Source organism: Lycium barbarum, chromosome 2 (assembly GCF_019175385.1).
Source record: "Lycium barbarum isolate Lr01 chromosome 2, ASM1917538v2, whole genome shotgun sequence".
NCBI lineage: Eukaryota > Viridiplantae > Streptophyta > Magnoliopsida > Solanales > Solanaceae > Lycium > Lycium barbarum.
The window spans coordinates 20768094-20791163 of NC_083338.1; the positions used below are offsets into that span (position 1 = coordinate 20768094).

At 34.7% G+C, this 23070-nt stretch overlaps 1 protein-coding gene across 1 annotated transcript; it reads right to left on the bottom strand.

The window, feature by feature from the left end:
• Positions 1–4459: 4459 nt before the first annotated feature.
• LOC132629392 (protein FAF-like, chloroplastic) lies at positions 4460–6759 on the bottom strand. The gene has a single exon (XM_060345055.1). It carries the CDS (start codon positions 6645–6647, stop codon positions 5028–5030), a length of 1620 nt encoding a protein of 539 aa, XP_060201038.1. The 5' UTR covers positions 6648–6759; the 3' UTR covers positions 4460–5027.
• Positions 6760–23070: the final 16311 nt, after the last annotated feature.

Consider the following 23070-nt stretch of genomic DNA (forward strand, 5'->3'; position numbering starts at 1 on the left):
GGCTAATGAAGAAATTGTGCAAGAATGATAAAAGTATATGTATTAAAGTGCTTAGGGAGGTTAGTCACTATTATCCAAATAATTCCTACCCGTCTCTTAGCCTACATTACAAACCCTCGAAGTCCTACTTAATTCTAGGTTCGTCTTACTTGTATTAGTGGAGCGATTACACTACGGGCAAGCCTATGGTATGTCGTATTTTACATGTGATATTCTTTGTGAGAGTGAGCTCACTTATTGATTTTAGGTCCATTGATTTAAACATATGGGATTCTTGAGAGATATGGACTACTTTATTTTGGTGAGGGCACATAATTAGCAATAGAGTGGTGAAGTGTTGATTTCTTGATCATAAGGTTGCTTACATGCTTTAAAGTGGTGTCGTGGGTCAATTGGTTTTAAAATTGAAGTGTTTTTTTTGGAAGGTGGTCCTTGGTGCTAAAAATGAGGGTTTTAAATCTTTGGCATGGCTTTCGCAACTTGGCTTATTGTTTTGGTTTTGAAAATTTTCTTTTGAGATAGTCATACTAGCCGAATCCCGTTGCAGACCTGTTTGAATGAGTTGAGCTAGAAGTGTAGTTTGGTATTGGTTTGTGTTTGCTCGAGGGCGAGCAAAGTCTAAGTGGGGGTGGTGATATTTGGCACAAATATCATGTTTTGTGTCATTTTACATCCTACTCTTATGACGTTTATCGCTTAATTCATGATGCAATCGTCGTATTTGAACTTATGTCGTTATATTTCATGTGTATTGGTATGATGACGACAAACGATGGAAAACTGTGCTTAAAGTGATTGATTTTGGAGCATATGACGATTAGACGAGGTGACGAGTCGAAGACCACAAGTGATGAACTAAAAGGAAAAATAACTGAACTGAAGGTCTCGCTTTTCATCCGCATCACGTGAAGAAAGCGGACAAGACCAGCCCAGGCATTACCATCAGGCTTTTCATCTGCATCGCGGAAGGAAAGCGGGAGGCCGCAGTACATTGCGCGATCCTTCCGCATCGTGGAAGGAAAGTGGGGTTCTGCGCAGCTTTTCCGGTTCGACTGGGATTAGGTTTACTTATTTTTTGTTTTTACCCTAGACTATATATAGACGTTTTATTAGCTGAAAACGGTGTGCTGGGATTATTCAAAGACTTGTAAGCCACCATTCTATTTTCTCTCTCTAGGTTTATTTTATTTTTCATCTTTTTCAACCCTAGATTATTCATGAATTCTTTTGTCTATGATCGAATCATGAATAGCTAAACTTCTTAATTCTAGGGTTGTGGCGAAAGACTTGAAAGTTGGTTTGATGACAATTATTATCTATTGATTTTCCATATTTTGGGTTGCTTATTTATTCTTGATCTTAATTGTTTGATTATCTGGCCAATAGTTAGACACTATCTGTGGTGCGCGAATTGGACTTGAGAAATGGAATTCATGTACGTAATAAGAATAAATAGAGTTTGTTCGATTTAATCATTTCGCTACTGAGGATAGAGATATACCCTTTAGCCCTACTTAGTTGAATACGGAGAAGTAAATGCGTTCTTGTTACCTCTGATGACCATAGAGATATAGGCGTTATAGTAACATCTACAGGCTTGTGAGTAGTTCGAGAGAATATCATAAAGTATAATTAACCCATCAACTAGTAACCCAGGAAATAAAATAGGTGGAATTGTCCGAAGATCAACTGGATTGTTGAAAGCCATGACCCTAGATCTTTCTCTCATCTGATAATTCTTACAATCTTTGTCAAGATATTCCCAGTCACAAAAACACCCATCACAAATTGTTTACTTTTCAGTTTTAGTTTAGTACAATAAACATCTTGATTTTCACTTTCTTGAATAGTTTCATCCGAACTTGAATTAGCTTAACAGTAGAATCTAAGTCTCTGTGGGATCGATATCTGGACTTTAAATCCTATATTACTTGTACAACCGCGTATACTTGCGTGTGCGTTTGGGAGCAACAATATTCACTCCATTTTTTCTGGTTTTGTGGTACTTAAACTTTGTAACTAATTCTTAATCCACATGCTAAGACTGTTTTGAGTGAAGCCTTGTGGAATGCCCAAATTTAATTCATTACACTATAGAGTGAGGTGCTGAGTGTGTGCAAGTCTTCTTCTCATTTACACATCAAACTTCCTGCTTGTTTACTCTGAATAATAGAGGAAAGGATATTTAGAAATGTTTTATTTGATACAAAATCTACAACCTAGATACAGTTTTGCTCTTGTTGATATTCTGTGTTGAAAATTTCTCTTAGAAGTCAACTGCCATGTAGGGATTTCAAAAAAAAAATAACTGATTGAACTGTTTTTGTGTTGACCTGTAACATGATAAACATTTAGCACATAATGAAATCTTTGTTTAAAGAAAGAAATGATTTTTAAGGGAAAGTATCCTGATTAATAAAGTTTTAAGATTGAAATTGTCTATGACAGTAACTTGTGAGACCATACATGGACTTATGAATTTAGGATTCATCACAGGATTATTAAAACCAGTTGGTTTGATTCCTTTATAGAAGTTTCTCGTACTAAAAAGGGATAACCTATATGACACAGTTTTCACTTGTTTATGTGCAGTTTTCTGTCCATTCTTCATCATTTAGTTGCTAGTGAGAAATTAATCTAACTATAAAGCTAATAGTATATTAGGAGTAGGATTAGGAAGTGTGTGATTATACTCGTTTGTACTTGGAATGGATTGAGAAGAGTGAAGTTCAGCTTACATGAACTGTTTAAAATCAAACTGGTCTTATTTGTTTACTTCTCACTAAAAATGGTCTTATTAATAGTCTGCCATGATTAAAGGTTCTAGTAGCCCTTTTGATCTTATGCGACAAGGATGGTAGTAGTCCCTTTGTTTGTCTAAATTTTCTTTAAGTTGGAGCTTTAGTCTATTTACGAGCTGCTGGTTGTTGAAATGTTTCGCTACTGCTTTCCCTGGTTGGAGCTTTAGTCTATTTCTTTCTTGTATGCCTCTTAACGAAATCTTTTGAGTTTATCATATGATAATTCTATGCTAATCTTTATCTCTTTTATTTCTCCTTCTTTTACATGTACACATTGGGAGCAACATGGAATCTTCATAAAAGACTCTCACCGCCGCAAGCAGTCTCGCATTGAGACTTAATATTCGTTGCCGCTAGACTCAAAATCAGCATTTCTTCATCAATCCTCTTTATTTACGACTCGCGCCAAAAATGAAGGGGAAGGCAGGGAAAGTGGGAAACACTGTACCATAGCCTGCTTTCGTTGCTTATATCTCCTGTTTCTTTTGTTTGTTATGAGTGTTATGACTTTGTTGGTGATTTATTTCTTTCTTTATAGGAGTGAATATCTAACCAGTTTGATAATTTAGAATAACATCTAGTTAATAATCAAGGCAATTTTTTAACTTAAGGTATGCTTGTTAGTTATGCCGGTTTAAGATATCTATATGCGGGCAAGTAGTTAAGCTTAAGGTTAACATTTTATTAAGGAGCTAGCTCTTAAACTATCTTTAAATTTTAAAACTCTTGTTTAGCCACAAATTTCTTCAATAGGTAAGAAAAATGACTTTTTATTTTATAGCTAAGTTGGTTTCGAATTTGTTAAGCACTTGTGGCCAAAAATGGTTTTTTTTTTTTTTATTTTGAGTATAAGACCGTGACACACATTTTACATTTAAATGTCCAAGTGCTTTATTAATATATACCATTATATCAAAAGGTATTATTACATGTACTATTTATCTACTTCGTGAAGTTTTAAGTATAAAATTAGTTCGTCATGTAATACTTATAAAATGTCATTTTAGTTACATCTATGCTTAAGACGCTTCACTTTTCAAAAAACATTAATTAACCTAAGTTTGGTCGGTAACCGTGTTTAACGGATCCTAATGGATGCCTAAGACCTTCCCATTAGGATATCTAAAACCCTTACCTAGAATCACAGTAATTAAGCAGACCATTAACGGAAGATTAGTTTAGTTTTGCCTTAGTTAATATTTAGGTGTCCTAATTCACCATTAAAATAATTAGGTGGCGACTCCTTAAATTAAATAATTAGGAATCACCAATATGTTGTACTCCGATTTGACCCGTTTAAAATGGGGTATAACACCTGCCAAAGGTGATTCTGTTCCCAAACTTCGAACATTTAATTACGGATGTAGGAATATAAGTTACCACCCAACATGACTTTTGGTGGTGTGACAGGTTATTTTCCTCCCTCTTCCCTCTTCCTTTAAATACATGCATATATACAGATTTGAATTGTTGATGCAGTTGAAATTATACAGTGGAAAATGGAATACTAGAGTACTCGTATAGATATAGATTTGAAACTGGTGATGATGTCTTATTCTTGAGTTTCTTTGCTGAGTTGAAACTGCCAGAAGATTAATGAAATTTCTGTAACACAGTCTAGAAAAGTAAAATATAGCTGAGGGAAAAGGTGCAAATATACCCCTCAACTTTGCAATTTAGAGCAAATATATCTCAGTTGTAAAAGTGGTGTAAATATACCCCTGCCGTTACAAAATGGAGCAAAATAAACTTTGTTTTTAAAAGCCACATAGATATGTTTTTTAAACGAACTAGACCCGATCCACTAGAAAAACAATTATCATGTGGCGTTAGAAAAATATGTCTACTAAAAAAAAAATGAGTAGACCTTTTTTTTTAAGCCACAGGACATTTATTTTTAATTAAAAAATAAGCTAAATGATTTTTTTTCCTTAAATCCTGTTAGTGGAAAGGGTATATTTGCACTAGTTGTGTAAAGGAGGAGGGATATAATTGCATCATTTTGTAACGGCAACGATATATATACACCACATTTTTAACGGAGGTATATCTGCACAAAATCGCAAAGTTGTAGCCCACGAAATGGTTAAAGAAATTACATATACTATCAAAAAAATATAAGATCACATCTTATTTCCTTTTACAGAGTTTAGTACGTTTAGTCTCTTCAAGAAAAATGCCAATTTGAGCTGGAAATTAAAGAATTGTTCTTTATGATGATCATCATCAGGAGGTGGCAATGTAGTAAGGCTTCCAAATTAGTAAAGACCTCCTTGGCTCTTTGCACCCTCTATGAAAAGGTACCAAATAGTTCATATTTGCTTTGCTCCCTTTCATTAACACCAATTCTTGCTGCTTATATGCTGCTACTTTTGTTGCACTCTTGGCACTGGGAGCAGTACTATTGGCTTCAAGAACAACTTGCTTAGTGGTGTAGTTGTTGCATTCTTCTGCAATTGTGGGACTGTTGACAATGCTTGTAACTGTAGGCTTCTTTCTCCAAAAATACTCATAGGCATTGAAAGAGGTCGTGGCCGCTGATGTTAGTTGAGTTGGGAGTGACTGAGGAACTGAGGTTATCTGACTTTTCTCCTCGGTCAGTCCAGTTGAACCCACAGAACCCGTCAAGTTGACAATTTCATTAAACTTGTTAGGCCATGTTACAAAATTCTCGTTTCCAAGCCCCAAATGATCATCCAATTCGGGAAAGAATTCGCGAAATTCTTTTCCCATTGAGAATTGAATTGATTTTCCCCTTATTTCGATCAGAGAATCTAACAGCTTCATCATCAGGGCTGATGTCTTCATATTTATCACCCCACTTGACAATCTTAGCTTCGGCTCCATCATAATGTTTCCATGTTCTATCTGTTCTTCTTCTCCTTCTTCTTCTTCTTCTGGGCAATCATTACTTTTATAGTCAAATTGATGTGTTTGATCATCAATATCATCCAACACTTCATCAAATTCTTCACCATAAACCTCCATCTCTGATTCTGATGATGAAGTGGAAGTAATATTATCAACGAAGTTCAGAAGAAGGCGACCATCATGGCGGTGGGCATGGAAAAGATTTCGAGGAGGAATAGAAATAGCTTCAAGAATCAATCTACCAGCTTGGCGTCGAGATTGCATATGGAGAGAAGGCTTGTTGTCACCTCTAGCCAAGGAAGGGATTGGGGGAGGAAAAGATTTAGGAAAAGATGATGATCTCTTACTATAATTATACTTTACAACTCCCAATTCCTCAAAGGATTGCGGACAATATTGTTGTTGTTGTTGTTCGTCTTTGTCCTCTTCTACATCTCCATTCTCAGAAGGAGAGTAGGAGGAAAAGCCATCAGAACCAGTCTCTGATCCAAGGTTTTCAGTACAAATTTCAAGACTTTTAATACTCAAAGAACTAGTTGATCTTTTAACAAGAGGGTGAATATATGGAGTTTGAAGATTGGACATGTCATCATCATCTTTCTTTTGGGACAAAATTGAGCTCCAAACATCCAATGATGTTTTTTGCCCTTTGATCTCATCATCTTCTTCCTCTGAGGAGGAGGAATGATCAAGAAGATCTTTTGATGAAGCACTCTTTTTGATGGGAGAAAAGAAACCATTTTGTGCAAGCCATTGCTTAGATGACATATCAGCAGAAAATGTTCTTCTAATGGAGGCTGCACTTGATTTTCCTCTTTGAGAATCTGATCCAAGAACTGACACTAATCCCTCTTTCACTATACTTGTCTTAGACAGAAGTGGTATTGGTGGTTTACTCAATTTTTGTGTTGCTGCTATTTCTTCCATTCTTATAGATAAGTTGAAGTTCTTGTTGTCTACACAAGTTGTTGACATCTTTAGGACAGTGTCCAGTTGATGACAGTTGCAAGCTAAGAAAGGAAAGAGAAATTATGTTTGAGAATACTATTATTGCTATTTGCTATATTAGAGTATGGGATGTTTTTGGCTGATGTTGTGAATGCAAATAAAATGGGTGGGGATTGTCGGGGTATTTATAGGAGTCCAAAATGCCTAATGGAATCTTGTGCAAGGGACCCTCCTCTAAAGCCACCATAAACAAAGCGCCCTTTTAATTTTCTTTCTCACCTCTATTATTTTTTTGTTTTCCCTTAATGATAATTTTATATAATAAGGGTGTGACAGTTTTTACAAATTAAAGTTGATTGATTCCAATAGGTTACCATATTTTTATTTTTATCAATTTACCAACTTATGTCATAAATACTTCATTTGCAATTGCAGTCAAGGGTGTTGTCGATGTTGAATATATACTATTAACTATGTGCTTGCATATAGTATTTATTATAGAAAAATTGTTTAATCAATTTTTAATAAACATTTAAATACATCATGTATCCGTACGTGTATCCTTTATTTAATAGTACTAAATGATTTAGTGTATAGGGTTTAGCTTATACACGGAAGATTAAATTATCGGTTCTTATAAGTATATAGTTTATGTTCACAATCTAAGATGAAAATCGGACAAAAACTACAAGAGAACATGGAATTAGCTATGACATTTGTCAGTAATTCCTAACAAATCCGTCGCTGAATAGTTTCTCGCTAATTAGATTTTCTTATAATTCGTCGCTAATCCGTAGATTAGCATGAGATTTTGCTGTTTCATTACGAAATTTTGTCCATCGCTAATTCCATGTTTTCTTGTAGTTCAATATGATTGTAGCACAAGATTAAATATAATTTATCTTCATTCTGGGAACGGTATAGTTCTGGCTTCTTATGCTAGTACATTTTGTATGTATTGGACGGACTAAGTAGAGATAAGAGCTTTTGTACTGAATATATAAAACAACTACTCTAGTTCATTAAATGTATTTATAGTCTTAACCTTGATATAATTATTATGATCAATGTGATTTTTTCATTATTTTGATTTATCAAAAAATATGGCCCTATTGTGAGTCAATGTACACCTGATAGGTTGGATAGTAACAAATAACATTTGAGAAATTATAATTAGTTGATAGAATTCATGTATCGACTTTGAGATTGATGATACCCATTTATAGGTGCTTATAAGTTTTCATGTGCAAACCCTGCAAGTGCATTTTGTATCCGTCACATGAAATAAGTTAAGTGGAAATATAAAATATTTAATTAGTTAATGAATTAAATTGTCAGTAATTTAATTTAAGTGATTGGTATCTTTAATTTTTAACATGGGGAGTTAAATAAAATTTAATGAAAGAAACTGAGGAATGTAGTTACAATTTTTTAATAGAATAGTTGTAATTTATTGTGGCAATATTAATTTATTCATATTTCGAATTAATGTCAAAATGAGAAGTCTCGTTAATTAACTTTGTGGTTCCTGCTATGCCTAATTAATTAATGAACTTGGAAAATAAATTTCTTGATAAAAAAGTTGTCTACACATTTTGGACTGTTTATACCCTAAACGTGATTTTAAATAGAATGCTTTCTAGGCCTAAGAGGTAGACTTTTTCTTGAGCTGTAATACTCGTCCACACTAGTATTCTTTGTCCAAAGGTTAATTATGTTACATAACAGAAGATTGCAGACTGTGGAACTGGAGGACGATCACGTGGACTATGTTTGCTCGTGCTTGAAGGTTTGATTTGTAGTCGCGCAGTCACGCTTCAAGAGATAAGTATATATTTATGTTTGATTAAAATCTGTGATTCTATATTAAGTTTGATCCTGGCTATTTACTTCCGCTACTCATATCCGTGTACTATTACTGATGTTTTTTCATCTCTTCTTGAGCCGAGGGTCTATCGGAAACAACCTCCCTACCCGTTAAAAGATAGGAGTAAGGTCTGCGTATACTCTACCCTCCTCGGATCCCAACTGGTGGGATTATATTGGTTATGTTGTTGTTGTTTCACTCTCCGTATTCCATCAGTCGAGCAGTCAATAAAATTAGAATGACCTTGGAAGACAGGATTTATAGCCAAACTTCGGCTTCCAATGTAATCATGCGTGCCATGGAATTGTCCTTGTTGGCCAGTCCTAATCGCAACATAAGAATATCCCAATCAATGTCAAGTAGGAACCTCTCAACACCTCGAATAGACGTTTAGAACTTTTAGTTTTACTGTAGGATTTTAATGATTCATAATTTCTACCCTCTCGACTTTAGACTCAAAAGCAGCTAATACTTTCTTTTAAAAAAAAAAATAATAAAAAAAAAATCTATAATGATATTACCTATAACTCTATTTAACATGAATAAATGCGGATTATTAATGCAAAGGCTAGGGGAGCCGGTGATTACGTGTAGCTACAGAGAGCAAAACAAAATTGCGGATCTATTAGCAAAAGAAGGAACAAAAAAGAAGATTTTTTATACTCTCTCCGTCCCGATTTATCTGATATAGTTTGACTTAGCACGAAATTTAAGAAAGAAATGAAGACTTTTGAAATTTGTGGTTTAAAACAAGTCATGAATACTTGTGAAACTATAAATCATTTTATTAAGGGTAAAATGAGAAGATTGAAGTTAAATTATTTCTAAACTTAAAAATATTTTTTTTAGATAGATTAAAAAGGAAAGTGTACATAAATTGGAACAGAGATATTAATGTTTTGTAATGGCCAATTCCTTCTGTGTTTGTCATGGCCGCTTTTGAGCCAGACAGATCAAGAATTGGCTATTTTTTAGAGCCCAAGTGGCACACTCCTTACGTTACAGGAGTATCTAATATATTCGTCTACCAAAAAGTAAAAAGAAATTGCCAAACAAAATTGGAATATAAGGAGAATGATTATTCTAGTGTGACATATTATATATAAACTTACTATTTTCCATGTATGAATACTGTTTGATTCTTATTTTCAGGTAGAACAGTGAAAAGGAGCTATTAATGGGTGGGGGGAAATTGAGTTTTCCGCCCAAAAGAACATTTCAAGGAATGCCTATATAATACATAACTAACCAAAATGTTTGTACAAATTTAAGTTAGAAGGACGACGAAGATGGCTTAAAGAACAAGCAAAGCAATCACCTTTACGAGGTGCAAAGCTATTCCTTCAAAAGAATATCACCATTTATCTATACTCTCAATCTGTGTTTTAAAAGACAGAGCGCAAAGAAAGAATATTTTATCTAAAATGGAATGGAGCATATTCCAAATCATGAGAAATACGTTCCTTGAAAGGGTGTTCAACCGAACAATCTTCACTGAAAAATTATACAGTGTAGACATCAATTTTTACATATTACAACCGATGTATATTACATAATGAACGGCCATAACATATATATTATATATTTCTTTCTCAAAATTCAAACATTCTAGACAAAATTTCCTACTTCGCTACTAATACTTTTTGTCCTAATTATGCGAAGGTTTTTTAATTGATTGGGCACAAAATGTGACCGGATAAGGAGCAATTCAAGATGTGACCGTTATAGAGACATTACAGAAGATTTCAAGTTTCCTGCAGCCTTTTTTAGCTTTTATTAGGCTTTATAACCCTTTATTATCCTTTATCACCTTTTAATTACCTTTTATTGCAACATTAATATTGATAATTAAGGGAGCATGATTTGTGGATCATGCACCCCTAGCTCTAGTATAAGTAGAGGTTCTTATTTTATTGTAAGACATCCAATTAATCCTAGCTTAACATTGATGCTCTATTATCAGCAGCAATTCATAAAGCATTTCTTATACTTTTTAACATTGATACTCTATTATCAGCAGCAATTCATAAAGCATTTCTTATCCTTTTTGTACTGAAGGCTCAGAGCTAATCAAAGCCAAGTGTTCATCCGGAGTCAGCACTATTGAAAAACTCTTACGGGCTCATTCGGCTCAGGCTTATTATACTCATTTTATGTCTTATATTTACTAGATTTCACTATCAATTGTTATTTAGTTATTCTTATCTATAACAAATCAATTCACGTATCTTTTAAACCATTAACAAATTCAACTGTATCTTTTTTGGGTAAACAGTTTGTCGCGCACCGTGGGGCTAAGAATAATTGTGGTATTGTTTTGTTGCTTTAAGTATCTTACTAATCACTCGTAAAATCGTGAAATCAGGTAATTCGGAGTTATGGCAAACATTGGAGACCGAGCCAACACTGCTATCAAAGAGCTATTGAACAACACAACTGCTCCGGTGGCCGATCCGGTTACAGAAGAAATTCGGTTACTACCGCTGTCTGCTGTAAATAACAATGTAAACCAAATGCCAAAAGGCACTGCTTTGCATGAAATCACACAGTGGAAATTGAAATCTTCTTAAATGTTGTCATCTCCCTTTGGAACACAACAAATTTAGAGTTCACAAAACAATATGGGTGACATCACAGTTATTGGTCATTATGACTATTGTCAAATTATTTTCTATGCATGAATGATCTTTAATTTATGGAGACCTAACAGTGAATGAAAATTACCAATGGATGATGTAAACAAAATTCCAAGAAAACAGCAAGGAGGAAATCAGATGAAAGAAGTATTCTTGAAAATTGATGCCTGCAGATCTAGTGCTAAAGTTTTTCGCATAATTAAAGTGAAATTGAGAAACAATTATTTTTTAAAAAAATATAGCATTGCTGACAGAGATACTGGAAGTAGTGAATTCGAAAAGAGACTTGAAGGAAAAATCACACATTGTTTAATACAAATTGTGAAATGATGTAAGAAGAAAGGATGCGCCTTCTCGGAAAATTAGAAAGGCGTGAAAAGGTAGCAAATTTACAGCACCGGATCAAGAAGAAAGTTACTCTGCAAATCGGGTTCTACTTTCTTTACTAATTTCTTTAATTATCTATCCTTCATGGTTTATGAAGTGAATATATAAATATTATACGATAGATTGATCTTGTAATATCAGAGGCGGAGCCAGGATTCGAAGTTTGTGGGTTCGGGATTCTAATTCTTTAAAATTACTGGGTTCTTAATTAATAATTTGTACATATTTGACAAAAACTTTAATACAAATATATGATTCGGACAAAAGCTACTGGGTTCGGCCGAAGGGCTGGCTCCGCCCTTGTGTAATATATATGTTGTGTATTAGATGCATAATATGATTAGGATTAACAATAGTTATTATGGTCGTTAATTCTTTTACCAAACGAAATTGGTTTGTTGATATACCATTAGGTGGTATATATGCATGAAAATACGTGAAATTTTATTTTTAAGGTTGTAAGACATGGATTAGGCTTACGTTAATACATTTAAAACATTCTTGAGATCATGATGAAAATATGTTTTATATTTTTGGCTCACGAAAGATTTATTTTTTAAAAAATTTGTTGATATGACTAACGTTTTCTTAATTAAAAGATATGTTCAGTAGTATGACACTTCAAGATGCAAATATATTTGGCGTCGTCAGGGAATTATATTATCTTGATAGCAAATAAAGAGAAGGAATTTGGGTCCTATATTTTTATTCCAAACCGATGATACAATCAAAATCCATGGGATCATTTTAACAAGTATTGCTCACATATAAAGGTTGTAAACCCAATCACCGTAAGAGTAACAGTTAAGGTGATGACTCAAGGATAAAGTAATAGCAAAATCAGGTTCTACTTTCTTAATTTCACTTATTTATGAGTTTCTAATTTTTGTGGAGCGTGTTTCATAAATATTGGGATAGATAACCAAATTTGTGATGATCTTGAAATGCATGCTAAATTTAGAAATAACATATTTGACATGTTTATAGTGATTTGTTAGACCATTATGTAAAGATTATGTGGAGTTTACTTTCAAGTTATGGAGGGACATAAATTGGATAGTTCATATTTATACTTGAAAGTGTTTAGTGTGAATTTGATGTCTCTTGAGAGAAGCATAATATATCTTTACTTTGTGAATTTTGCCCGTTTGACAAAAAGAGATGTACATTAACTAAGTTTGGTGATTGTTCTAAACTTGAGATTATACATTCATATTTCAATATAATTGAGAATACTTACATTACTACTAGGATACATTTGTCTTCTATGTTATTGTGGTCTAGCGGTACCATGGAGTATTTCTTTCTCATCCAAAGAGATTGGAGAATGTGATAAAGTCAACTTTAAAAGTTTCTTAGAAGAACTCAAAATTTTAATCTAGTCGGTAAACTTGCATAAGGAAAGTAAGGAAAAGTGCTTGACAAGTATTTAGAGAATGGTGTATATATATATCTAGAAAATATTCATGTTCAACTTATGAACTAATGAATTGTGGCAAATTATTAGAGAAAATTATTTGCACTTGTGAATCACTATATTTCGAGGTTTATTCTTGCTCTAAATTATAAGATACTTTTTGCTAAAAAAAAAAGTGATAAGAAATGACTTGAACTTAGTGAACAAGATTGATGCTTCAACATAGATATTGGTGACGAGGTATTGAAGGATGACAAAAGTTCTTTCTCATAGGGAATAAATCTCATTTGATAAGTACTTTGAAAATGATCGAGGCACAATCATGTGGAAGCAGTATACTTCTTGTGAAGAAAAGGTGACACTGAATACGAAATAAGGGCCGCTGGTCAAATTAGACGAAAATCTTAGACTTGTTGCAAAAACAATATAAGACAATTGTGAATCTACAAAAGAAAGGTGAAACCAATGTAGGCTTGGCTAGTGGTAACAGAACATTCAGGACTGAGGATCATGGAGAAAGTAGTGGAAGTGGTTCCGGTAACAATGATGCATCAGGAATCATGAAGTATCTTCAAGCTTTATCTAGTCAGTTGGAAAAAATGAAATGGAGTTAACCAGCTGACTGGATAACAACGAGAAATAATTAAAGGCATTCAATATTCGGATAGATCAGATTTCAGGAGCTCCGCCAGTGTTAAAGGGGCCAGATTCCAAAAGATATAGCAAGTTGTCGTTCCCACCGAGTGTTGCACCGAAGTTGACAACTAAGAGGTTCAAAACGCAAGATCTACCCAAATATGATAGAATCACAGACCCTCAAGAGCACGTGATGTCGTATACTAGCACTGTGAAGGGCAATGATATGCAACCAGACGAAATTGAATTAGTTTTGTTAAAAAAAAAAAAAAGTTCAAGAAGGCGCATGCCGGAGCAAAAAAGTTATCAACAAGAAAGGTATATATATTCAAAGTAGCCTAGGAGGACAAAGAACTGTTGCGGGAATTTGTGGTAAGATTCTAGAAGGAACGCATGCGGGTGTCTGCAGTGCCAGATGAATGGGCAACAGAAGCTTTCGCTAAGGGTTTAAACCCAAAATGCTCAAGTGCTTCATTGAAGTTGAAGGAAAACTTGTTGGAATTTCCCACAACAAGTTGGTTGGATTTTCACAATAGGTATGAGTCAAAGATTCGTGAAGCAGATGATCGGGTAGATATATCGGCATCTTCTGCGGCTCGAAATGAAGGTCAACTAAGCCTTGGTCGGAGGCATTCCAGACATCGATTTGAACCATACCCGTTAGGACCACTAACTGGCAGGAGGTAGGAGCGTCTTCGGAGCAAGTCACCAGAAAATAACTTAGATGAAGAACAATAGTGTCTATGAACACTGGGGACTGTTGCATCAAAGTAGCGGGAACCATAACAATAAGTACCAGAAGCATCTGAATATGGTTCCGGAACGGAGTTAAAGAAAGGCACTATTTTTTAAGGCACCATGCCTGAATCCTCACATTTCATGCTCAGAAAAATATACTGGAGGTAGCCCGAACTGGCTCCGGATAGAGAGAACCAGAATCAAGAATCGGCTAGACCTAATAGATGTTAGCACGGCCGCAATTCTGTTGCAACATATTTTTGTTTATTTTTTTTAAACCAATGTATATGCAAAGTTATAAATACTAGTGCACGTACAAGGAATGAAGATCAAGAGAATCACGTCCACACCATATCACCCTAAAGCCAACGGGCAAGCCTATGGGCATATTGAACAACTGTGAAATTTACCACAGGTGAAACTGCGTTCTCATTAGTGTAAAGAGCAGAAGCCTTAATCCCGATGGAAATAGGTGAACCTAGGCTACAAGTTAGCAGGACCAATGAAGAAGACAATGCCGAGGCTATGGCAATTAAGTTAGACCTGGTAGAGGAGCATCGGGAGATAGCACTGATCAAAATGGTGGCTCAAAAACAAAGGATAGAAAAATAATACAACCGGAGAACGAACCTTAGACGTTTTCGAATGGGGGATTTAGTTCTCCGGAAAGTAATTGATAACACAAAAAACCTGAATGCAGGAAAGCTATGTATAAACTGGAAGGCCCTTAACGAGTTATAGGTATAATTGGTAAAGGTTCGTACAAGCTGGAAGACAACGACGGAAATATATTGCCCAATAATTGGAATATCATCCATTTGAAGTGCTATTACTATTAAGAGGAGGAAGAATATAATCACAACTCCAGATGGTGGGGACTGCCGTCAGAAGACCAAAAACTGGGGACTGCCGTCAGAAAAGTAAAACTCAAAAACTTGAAACACTGGGTTTTGTCACACTAAGAAGACCAGAGAAGAAGAAGAAGAAGAAGAAGAAGAAGAAGAAGAAGAAGAAGAAGAAGAAGAAGAAGAAGAAGAAGAAGAAGAAGAAGAAAGACGCCATACAAGTGTTATCCAAAATTATGTACAAAATCACTGGTGAGCCACATGATCGGCAGCACGGTTTATTGATACATGTGTTATCACATTCATTTTCTATGTAAAACTACAAGATGAAAAGGCAAATACATCATACTCTTTTCTTCATATGTGTCTCTCATGATGAACAAGACTTTAAACAGTGAAAATATGATTGGTTGTGTAAATCATAACACAGCTTATAAGTTGAGAATATTATTCCAACAAAATATATGCCCGAAATGAACAGGAAATGTCCACTTCATAAGCATAAAAGTTAGGCCCTGAATAAAACCTAAAGTCAGATGAATTATTCCCGATTAAAATAAAAAAGAGTTAAAATTCCGATAAAGCCACAAATTAAAATGGCTAAAGATTGGATGAATCATCTCCGGTCTATGAGACTATTAGGTTATAAAAAAATTTGGGTACAACTAAAAACCCAAGAGTCAAATTTAAAGACTAGTATTTTTGGGTACACCTAAAAATCTAAGAGTCAAACTCAAGGAAACGTTTAGGATACAACTAAAAACCCTAGAGTCAAAACACTAAAATTGAAAGTCTCGGGTACACTTAAAAACCCAAGAGTCAAGATTTAAATATTAATAGTTTTGAGAAAAAACTAAAAACCCAAGAATCAAGGTTCAAAGATTAAAAGTTTTGGGAAAAACTAAAAACCTAAGAGTTAAAACTAGAACATTAAGAGTTCCGGGTGAACACCATAAACCCGAGAGCAAACTTGCCGTGGTAGTAATCGTTTTAGCACCAACTAGTTGTCAAAGGTGGAAAAATAACAGCGGAGTTGTCATTTTAAATCCCTACGTTCTGCACTCTTTTTTGCTTCGACCAGTTTTTGTCCGAAAAAGGGTTTTTCTGGCAAAGGTTTTAAATGAGGCAGTCACGAGGGTGATTACATGACTTTTCAAAAAGAAGGGAAAAATCTTTCACTTCCCGTTCACATCTCAGTGAGTAATCGGAAAGTGGGGGCGGAAAGAGCGGGGGGGGGGGGGGGGGGGGACTATCTGTATACGGTAAAAACCAATTTCAAGAGTTGGGCGAGTTAGGAAGCAACACGTAGCAAGAATGGCCAGTCAGCAGTGACTCAACCATGATGACACCGAATACAAACCTGTGGCCGGATAAGGAGCAATTCAAGATGTGAACATTATAGAGACGCTACAAAAGACCCCAAGTTTCCTCCAGCCTTTATTAGCTTTTATTAGGCTTTATTACCCTTTATTATCCTTTATCACCTTTTAATTACCTTTTATTGCAACATTAATATTGATAATTAAGGGGGCATGATTTGTGGATCATGCACCCCATAACTCTAGTACAAGTGGAGGTTCTTATTTTATTGTAAGGCATCCAATTAATGCTAGCTTAACATTGATACTCTATTATCAGCAGCAATTCATAAAGCATTTCTTATTCTTTTTGTACCGGAGGCTCAGAGCTAATCAAAGCCAAGTGTTCATCCGGAGTCAGCACTATTGAAGAAACTCTTAGGGGCTCATTCGGCTCAGACTTATTATATTAGATTTTCTGCCTTATATTTACTTGATTTCACTATCAATTGTTATTTACTTATTCTTATCTATAACAAATCAATTCACGTATCCTTTAAAGAATTAACAAATTGAACTGTCCTTTTTTGGGGTAAACAGGTATATTCAATGACAACTTTAAAATCATGTAGCCTTAAATGAATCCAATCATAACGTGATTGTGAAGAATGACCATCTTCTGATATTCCATTCTTAAAGCTTCATCAAGTTTGTGGATAGAAAATCATTCCTCTGGAACGGTCTCAATTTGACGCCTGATTTTTGTCTTCGATGACGTCTCCAAGACTCATAGCATCCAGATGATTCCATTATCTAAAGTCCATGATAGGTAACTTTTGCTCGAAATGTCCAAGGCGATAATTTGTAGTAAGATTTGACATTATATAGGAACAAAAGAGTTCGTACTTTAGATATTTTCAAAGCAGTTGCTCAAGATGGTAGAGTCTCATGTTGATAATGAGTTATAAAGAAAATAACAAAGCAGGTGAAGCAGAGAAAAGAATAGGTCGAGAGATAGATTGATATATTATTTCGCTTGAAACTGATATTCAAAATGAATGCATTCCGCTTCTTATTTATAGAGGAAAAAAAGTTGTTACGAGGCTTGTTAAAAAATTGAAGTTGTTGCGAGGCTTTATAGGAATAGCTTCCTGCATAAGCTATAATTCTCAAGATATTGTTGCAGGGCTTTTCAAAAGCTGTTTGCATAAGCTACTTGCAAGCTGGAATTACTTTGCTTGACAATCCTCTTCAAGAAGTTGTCTGCATATACTAAATGAACATCCACAGTTACGCGTATTCATAACAACATTCTTTTATTACGAAGGAAGAATAGAATCAAATGGTATTATATACCTCGTATTCTCATGCTTGACTATATTGAACTAAAGTTATGGGCGGGGGACTTTCAAAAGAATAAAACAATTCTTTTCCATAAACAAATCAAAAGCTTAGCAAATATTTAATGTCTAAAGTTTTCTCTGTTAAAGTGATTTGTACTAATTGTCTACTTAGGTCAACTACCTTTGGTGATTGGTGATTTGGCTTGCGTGTGCAATTTAAAATTTGTTCATTGTACAAGCATAAAAATTAGAATAGTTTAGGTCACAAAGCTTTTTTTTTATCTTCAATTAACCAAAATAAAGAAAAGATTAGTATAGATGACAGGAGGATGAACTGATTCTGAGTTGACTTAATTGAGTATATAAAAGTAATAGAAGTCAAGAACTGTTTAATTAAGTGATATTCTTCTTCTTATAATACCATTGGTGACACCACCATGCCTCTTCATCACTCTTTAAAGTATTTGTTTGGATTAAAGTATCTCTTTTAGTGCCTTGACAATCCTAGTTTTATTCTTAACTAGTACTACTATATATAAAGCTATTACCAAAGTCAACAAATTGCTGACCTGTGGAAAGAGTGCAACCTAAAACGATAGAAAATTTAGAAGCATTCATATATATATTCCTTAGTAGACTTCGTAAGAGTGTATGTAGTTAAATGAATTAAAAAAGAAAAAAGTGGCTTGTAAATCCACCAAACGTGAGTTCAATTCAGATAGCTATCTTGATGATGTTAATTAAGAAGAAAAAAAAAAAGTAATATGAACAACAATAACATAATTATGTCTTAATCCCGAATAATTGGGCCCGAAATGAGTGTTCGTATCGCTTCATTTGGAAAGTCAATACAGGATAGTGGGACTAATTTCTTTAATTACCCATGTCGTCCATGGAGTAGGCAACTTTTCTCATATTCCTTTTGATGGTGGAATCTCCATATGACCCTGCTAGCCGGGACATATTGGTTCCAGTAGCTGTTCTGAACCCTTGTCCACCTTTTGTTTTTCCTTTTTTTCTTTTTGGTAGGGTTACTCTATTATATTCCATGTTGATGAGGTGAACTTTTCTTTTCTCAGCAGTGGAGCCCCATATAAAGCTCCTTTGAAGTTGGTCAATATGTCTTCTAGTAGAAGCTGGAAGCAAATTAATTTGCATTTGGTGGACAAGAATGGCATCAAGAAAAGATTGCACAAGGGTGCATCTTCCTGCCATAGTAGGAATTTTGGCTTTCCATCCTTGTAATCTGATGTTCATTTGATGTATAATACTTTGGTAGTCGGATTGGTTATGGAGAAGCCTAAGTATCTTCCAAAATTCTGGGATGTGTCATATGTAGAAGGTTGGAATATTCTCAATGGTTTCCTGAGGAACACTATTGGAGAAAATGATCTTAGACTTGTTGTGGTTTATTTTTTGTCCAGAGCATAAGGCTAGGCTATTAAAAGTAATGATAATAGAGGTTGCATTATGGGTAGTTGCTTCAGCAAAAAGAATTATATCATCAGCAAATAGAAGATGTGAGCTGTGAGGTCCTGATTGGCTGAGTTTAATAGGCTTCCAGTTACTAATGTCTACCTCATGATCAATTTTTCTTGATAGGGCTTGTAGGCATATAATGAAGATGTAAGGGGATAGGGGGTCACCTTACCTAATTCCTCTAGTTGGTTGAAAAATGTTGGTGGGTTTTCCATTGATGAGAATAGCAGTATTTGTGGAGGTGATGCAATTCATAATTAACTTGGTGAGGTTAGGGGGAAATTGAGGTTATCTAGACGAGAGTAGATGAAAGACCATTCAAGTCTATCAAAAGCTTTTTCAAGTTCAATTTTGATCATCATTTTTTCTTATCTTTGGTACTTTTTCTGAAGGAATGGATAGCTTATTGGACAATGATGGCAATGTCAGTTGATCTTCTCCTAGAATGAAACTACTTTGTGTAGGGCTGATCATTTTGTCAAGATAAGGTCCAATTCTGTTAACAATAATTTTAGTAATCATTTTGTAAATAGTGTTGCAAAGACTAATGGGTCTAGAATGGGTGATGTTTGTAGGGTTTTTTTATTTTTGGTATTAGATTGACATAGGTTTCATTAATTTATGGAGGAATAGAGTAGGTGGTGAAAGCTCTGTTACAAGTATGTGTTATGGCATCCTTGGTATCTTCCCAGAATTTTTGGAAGAATATGGGGTGTAGACCATCAGGTCCAGGTGATTTTAGGGGTTTGAAGGAGTAGATAGCTCTTTTAATTAATTTCAATAGGTGTTAAAGGACTACTAAGGTTAACTTGATCAGTAGTGTTTAGGGCGCATGGTGGTTTATATCTATGATCATCCAACTTGGGACTTGATTGTAAGATATGCAAACTTAAATCAGCTTGGTGCATGTACTAGATATTGGAAACATGTGAAACAACCCTACAAATCCATTAATCAAGAGTACTAAAAGTATCGTTAGTAAATACATATTTTCTACATCACCTATCTAACCTGAAAAGAAAAGTGATAGCGAATTTATCTAACGTTCTATCAGTGATGAATATGAATTTTAATGATTGTTTTCTTAACAAAGAAATAGCTAGCTTTCATTAAAGAGGGGATATGAAAATTTTACTTTTATGACATGCATGTCACTTGACTTACTCCTTCACAACACTATGAAGCTTGGACATTTGAAAACAGTCAAAGGCAAAAATCGAACAAATAAAGCAAGAAAACAGATCAAGCGCTGCCGCGAAATGCCTTATATATCCATCTTACAACGAAACAATTGTCAAAAATGCCTCTAATCTGTTGAATTTTTTAAAAATTTGTCCTCCTTTTGTCTATTGGATTGTAATTGCCCTTAAAGTTAATTTTCGGGTTACAATGTCATTTTTAACAAAATTATGAGAGGGAACATGCATGGGGGCCTTTAATTGAATAAGTGACACTGTTTAATTATTGGTTCATGTGGTCTCAACCCCATAAATAACCCAACTCCATAACAACTAGAAACCATTTTAAGTTCAGTATTCTGGATGCTTGAAGGCCCCGTTGACACGAAGAGATTTAGAAAGATTCTTCTTTATCGATGGTGATCAGTTATGGTATCCATAGCCTTGCTTCTTTTCCGGCCAAATCCGAATTTCGTTTTGCTTCTCCCAATCGTTGAGCCTGATCGACTCGACTCTCTTCTTTGATGGAGTTAGCTTCACGACGCTAGAAATCATCAAGTTCAACAACCACTATACACTACAAAAAAGAAGACATTTGCCAACAAAAATATTTTTGTTGTCATAGATAGACTATTGTTGCAAAAAGTACTTTTGGCAACAATATTTTTTTTGTTGTTGCATAAACTTTTCCCAACGGCTGTTATTGCAACGACGTGCAACAACTTTTTTGTTGTTGCCAAAAGTGGCAACAACAGTCAATACTATGTCAACAAAAAAAAAATTGTAAAGGATTCATCCTATATGCCAACAATAAAACTAAGTTATTGTCAAATATTGAATTTTGCCAACTATCTTAATTTTGTTGCCGAAAGCGTTGTTGTCATTTCTGTACTTTCTTGTAGTGATACTTCTTAAGAAAGCAACTCAAGTGTTATATTATATATATGTATATATGAATTTCTTGTTGGGTTCCTTTTCCATATAACTAATCAGGAATCCAATTGAATTACACACTATGTTGCTACCCCCAATCGAATTAACAAAGGGATCTGTGGGGCAGGCTCACTCAAATACTCGATAGATGACTCGGAATTATAGTGCTAGTTTTGTTCCCCCATGGAAGAGGAAGCACCTATTCTTTGCTCTTGTGCTAAAGGTTTTCTTACTGCAGGTCATCATTCCATCCTTTTTCGAAAGAGTAAATGCTTTTCTCCAAGATTTATTGAGATTTTAAGTTGACACTACTTGGTGAAATAGGTTGTTTTAGAATCAATTTTAAGCTATCCTAAAAGTTGTAACAATCCAAATGATCCCACTACATCAGGACCCTTTCGCCATTTCCCAAAAGTCATACGTTCAGCTAGCACTAAAAAGGCTACTCCTATCCCATGTTCTCGATGTTCAAGGACATATCCCTTGAACACTTCCACGATGAATAAATAGAAGCATGGGAAAAGCACTCTGTTGCGGCGAGCAGCTATTTCTTATTACGTTCACCAAGATAATCTTGCTCGATCCTAAACTCTGTGACGAATTCAGTCGTCACCTCAGGGTCTGAGCTTTACTTGAGCTTAATCAGCCAGCTTCGTTACTTTGCTGCCAATTGACCTATTGACCGTCGAAGAAAGAAGCTTGTACAAATCTAAGGTCAAATATTCTATCGATAAAAAGTAATGGCCATTTCATCAGATCTTACTTTATAAAGCAACTACACCAACAAAGTTCACCAATGATTTGCCCTTAACATGTTCAAATAGACTAGTCTTTTTGGGCTATTGATATATTTGGACTATCCTAGGCTTGAACAAGTCACAAAGCTTCTTCCTTATAGTTTATAGAATCTAAATTTTTTGGTCTCACTATCTCAACTGGCGTCAGCAAAATGTCCATTCTTTTCTTTTCACATTTTCCCCCTTTAGTTGGAATAAGGACCACCACTTTGGTTCTTTTTTTTTTTTTTACATGGATTACCCTTCAAAAGCACTGGTCTTTAATTTTTGCCCATCAAATGGGTAGTCTTTAATTTTTATCCTTCGCCTAATACCCCAAGGTTCTCGGTTCGAACTCCAGCTCAGTTAAAAAAAAAAAGGGAGGGGGGGGGGGGGGGGGGGGGGGGGGGGGTGCGATTTCACAAGGCAGAGGTTTGGATTCGCAAGGCAGAATTTTGCATGCAAAACTCTACCTGCAGGCAGAGTTTTGCCTTCAAATATTCTGCCTTGCGAATCCAAACTCTACCTTGCGATTTTTTATTTTTATTTTTAACTAAGCGAGAGTTCGAACCTGAAACTAATGAATTTTTAGCGAAAGACAAAAAATAAAAATTTTAAATTTGAGGGACAAAAATTAAAGACCACCCCAAAATAAGGGCATTCGTGCGAATTGCCCACTTTGGTTTGATATACTTACTCTGTTTCAAATTAACAATCATTTAACTTAAAAATATTGTCCCAGAATTTTTTAAGTCAAGACTAAAGTTTGTATTTGTTTCTAACTATAACCTCAATATTAAAGAGTATGCATACTATTTATGAGAAAATAATTAATTAAATTTTATTAAATATGAATAATTTAATAAACTATACTTATATTTATTATCTTTTTAATGAGTGTGAAAATAACTAAAGTG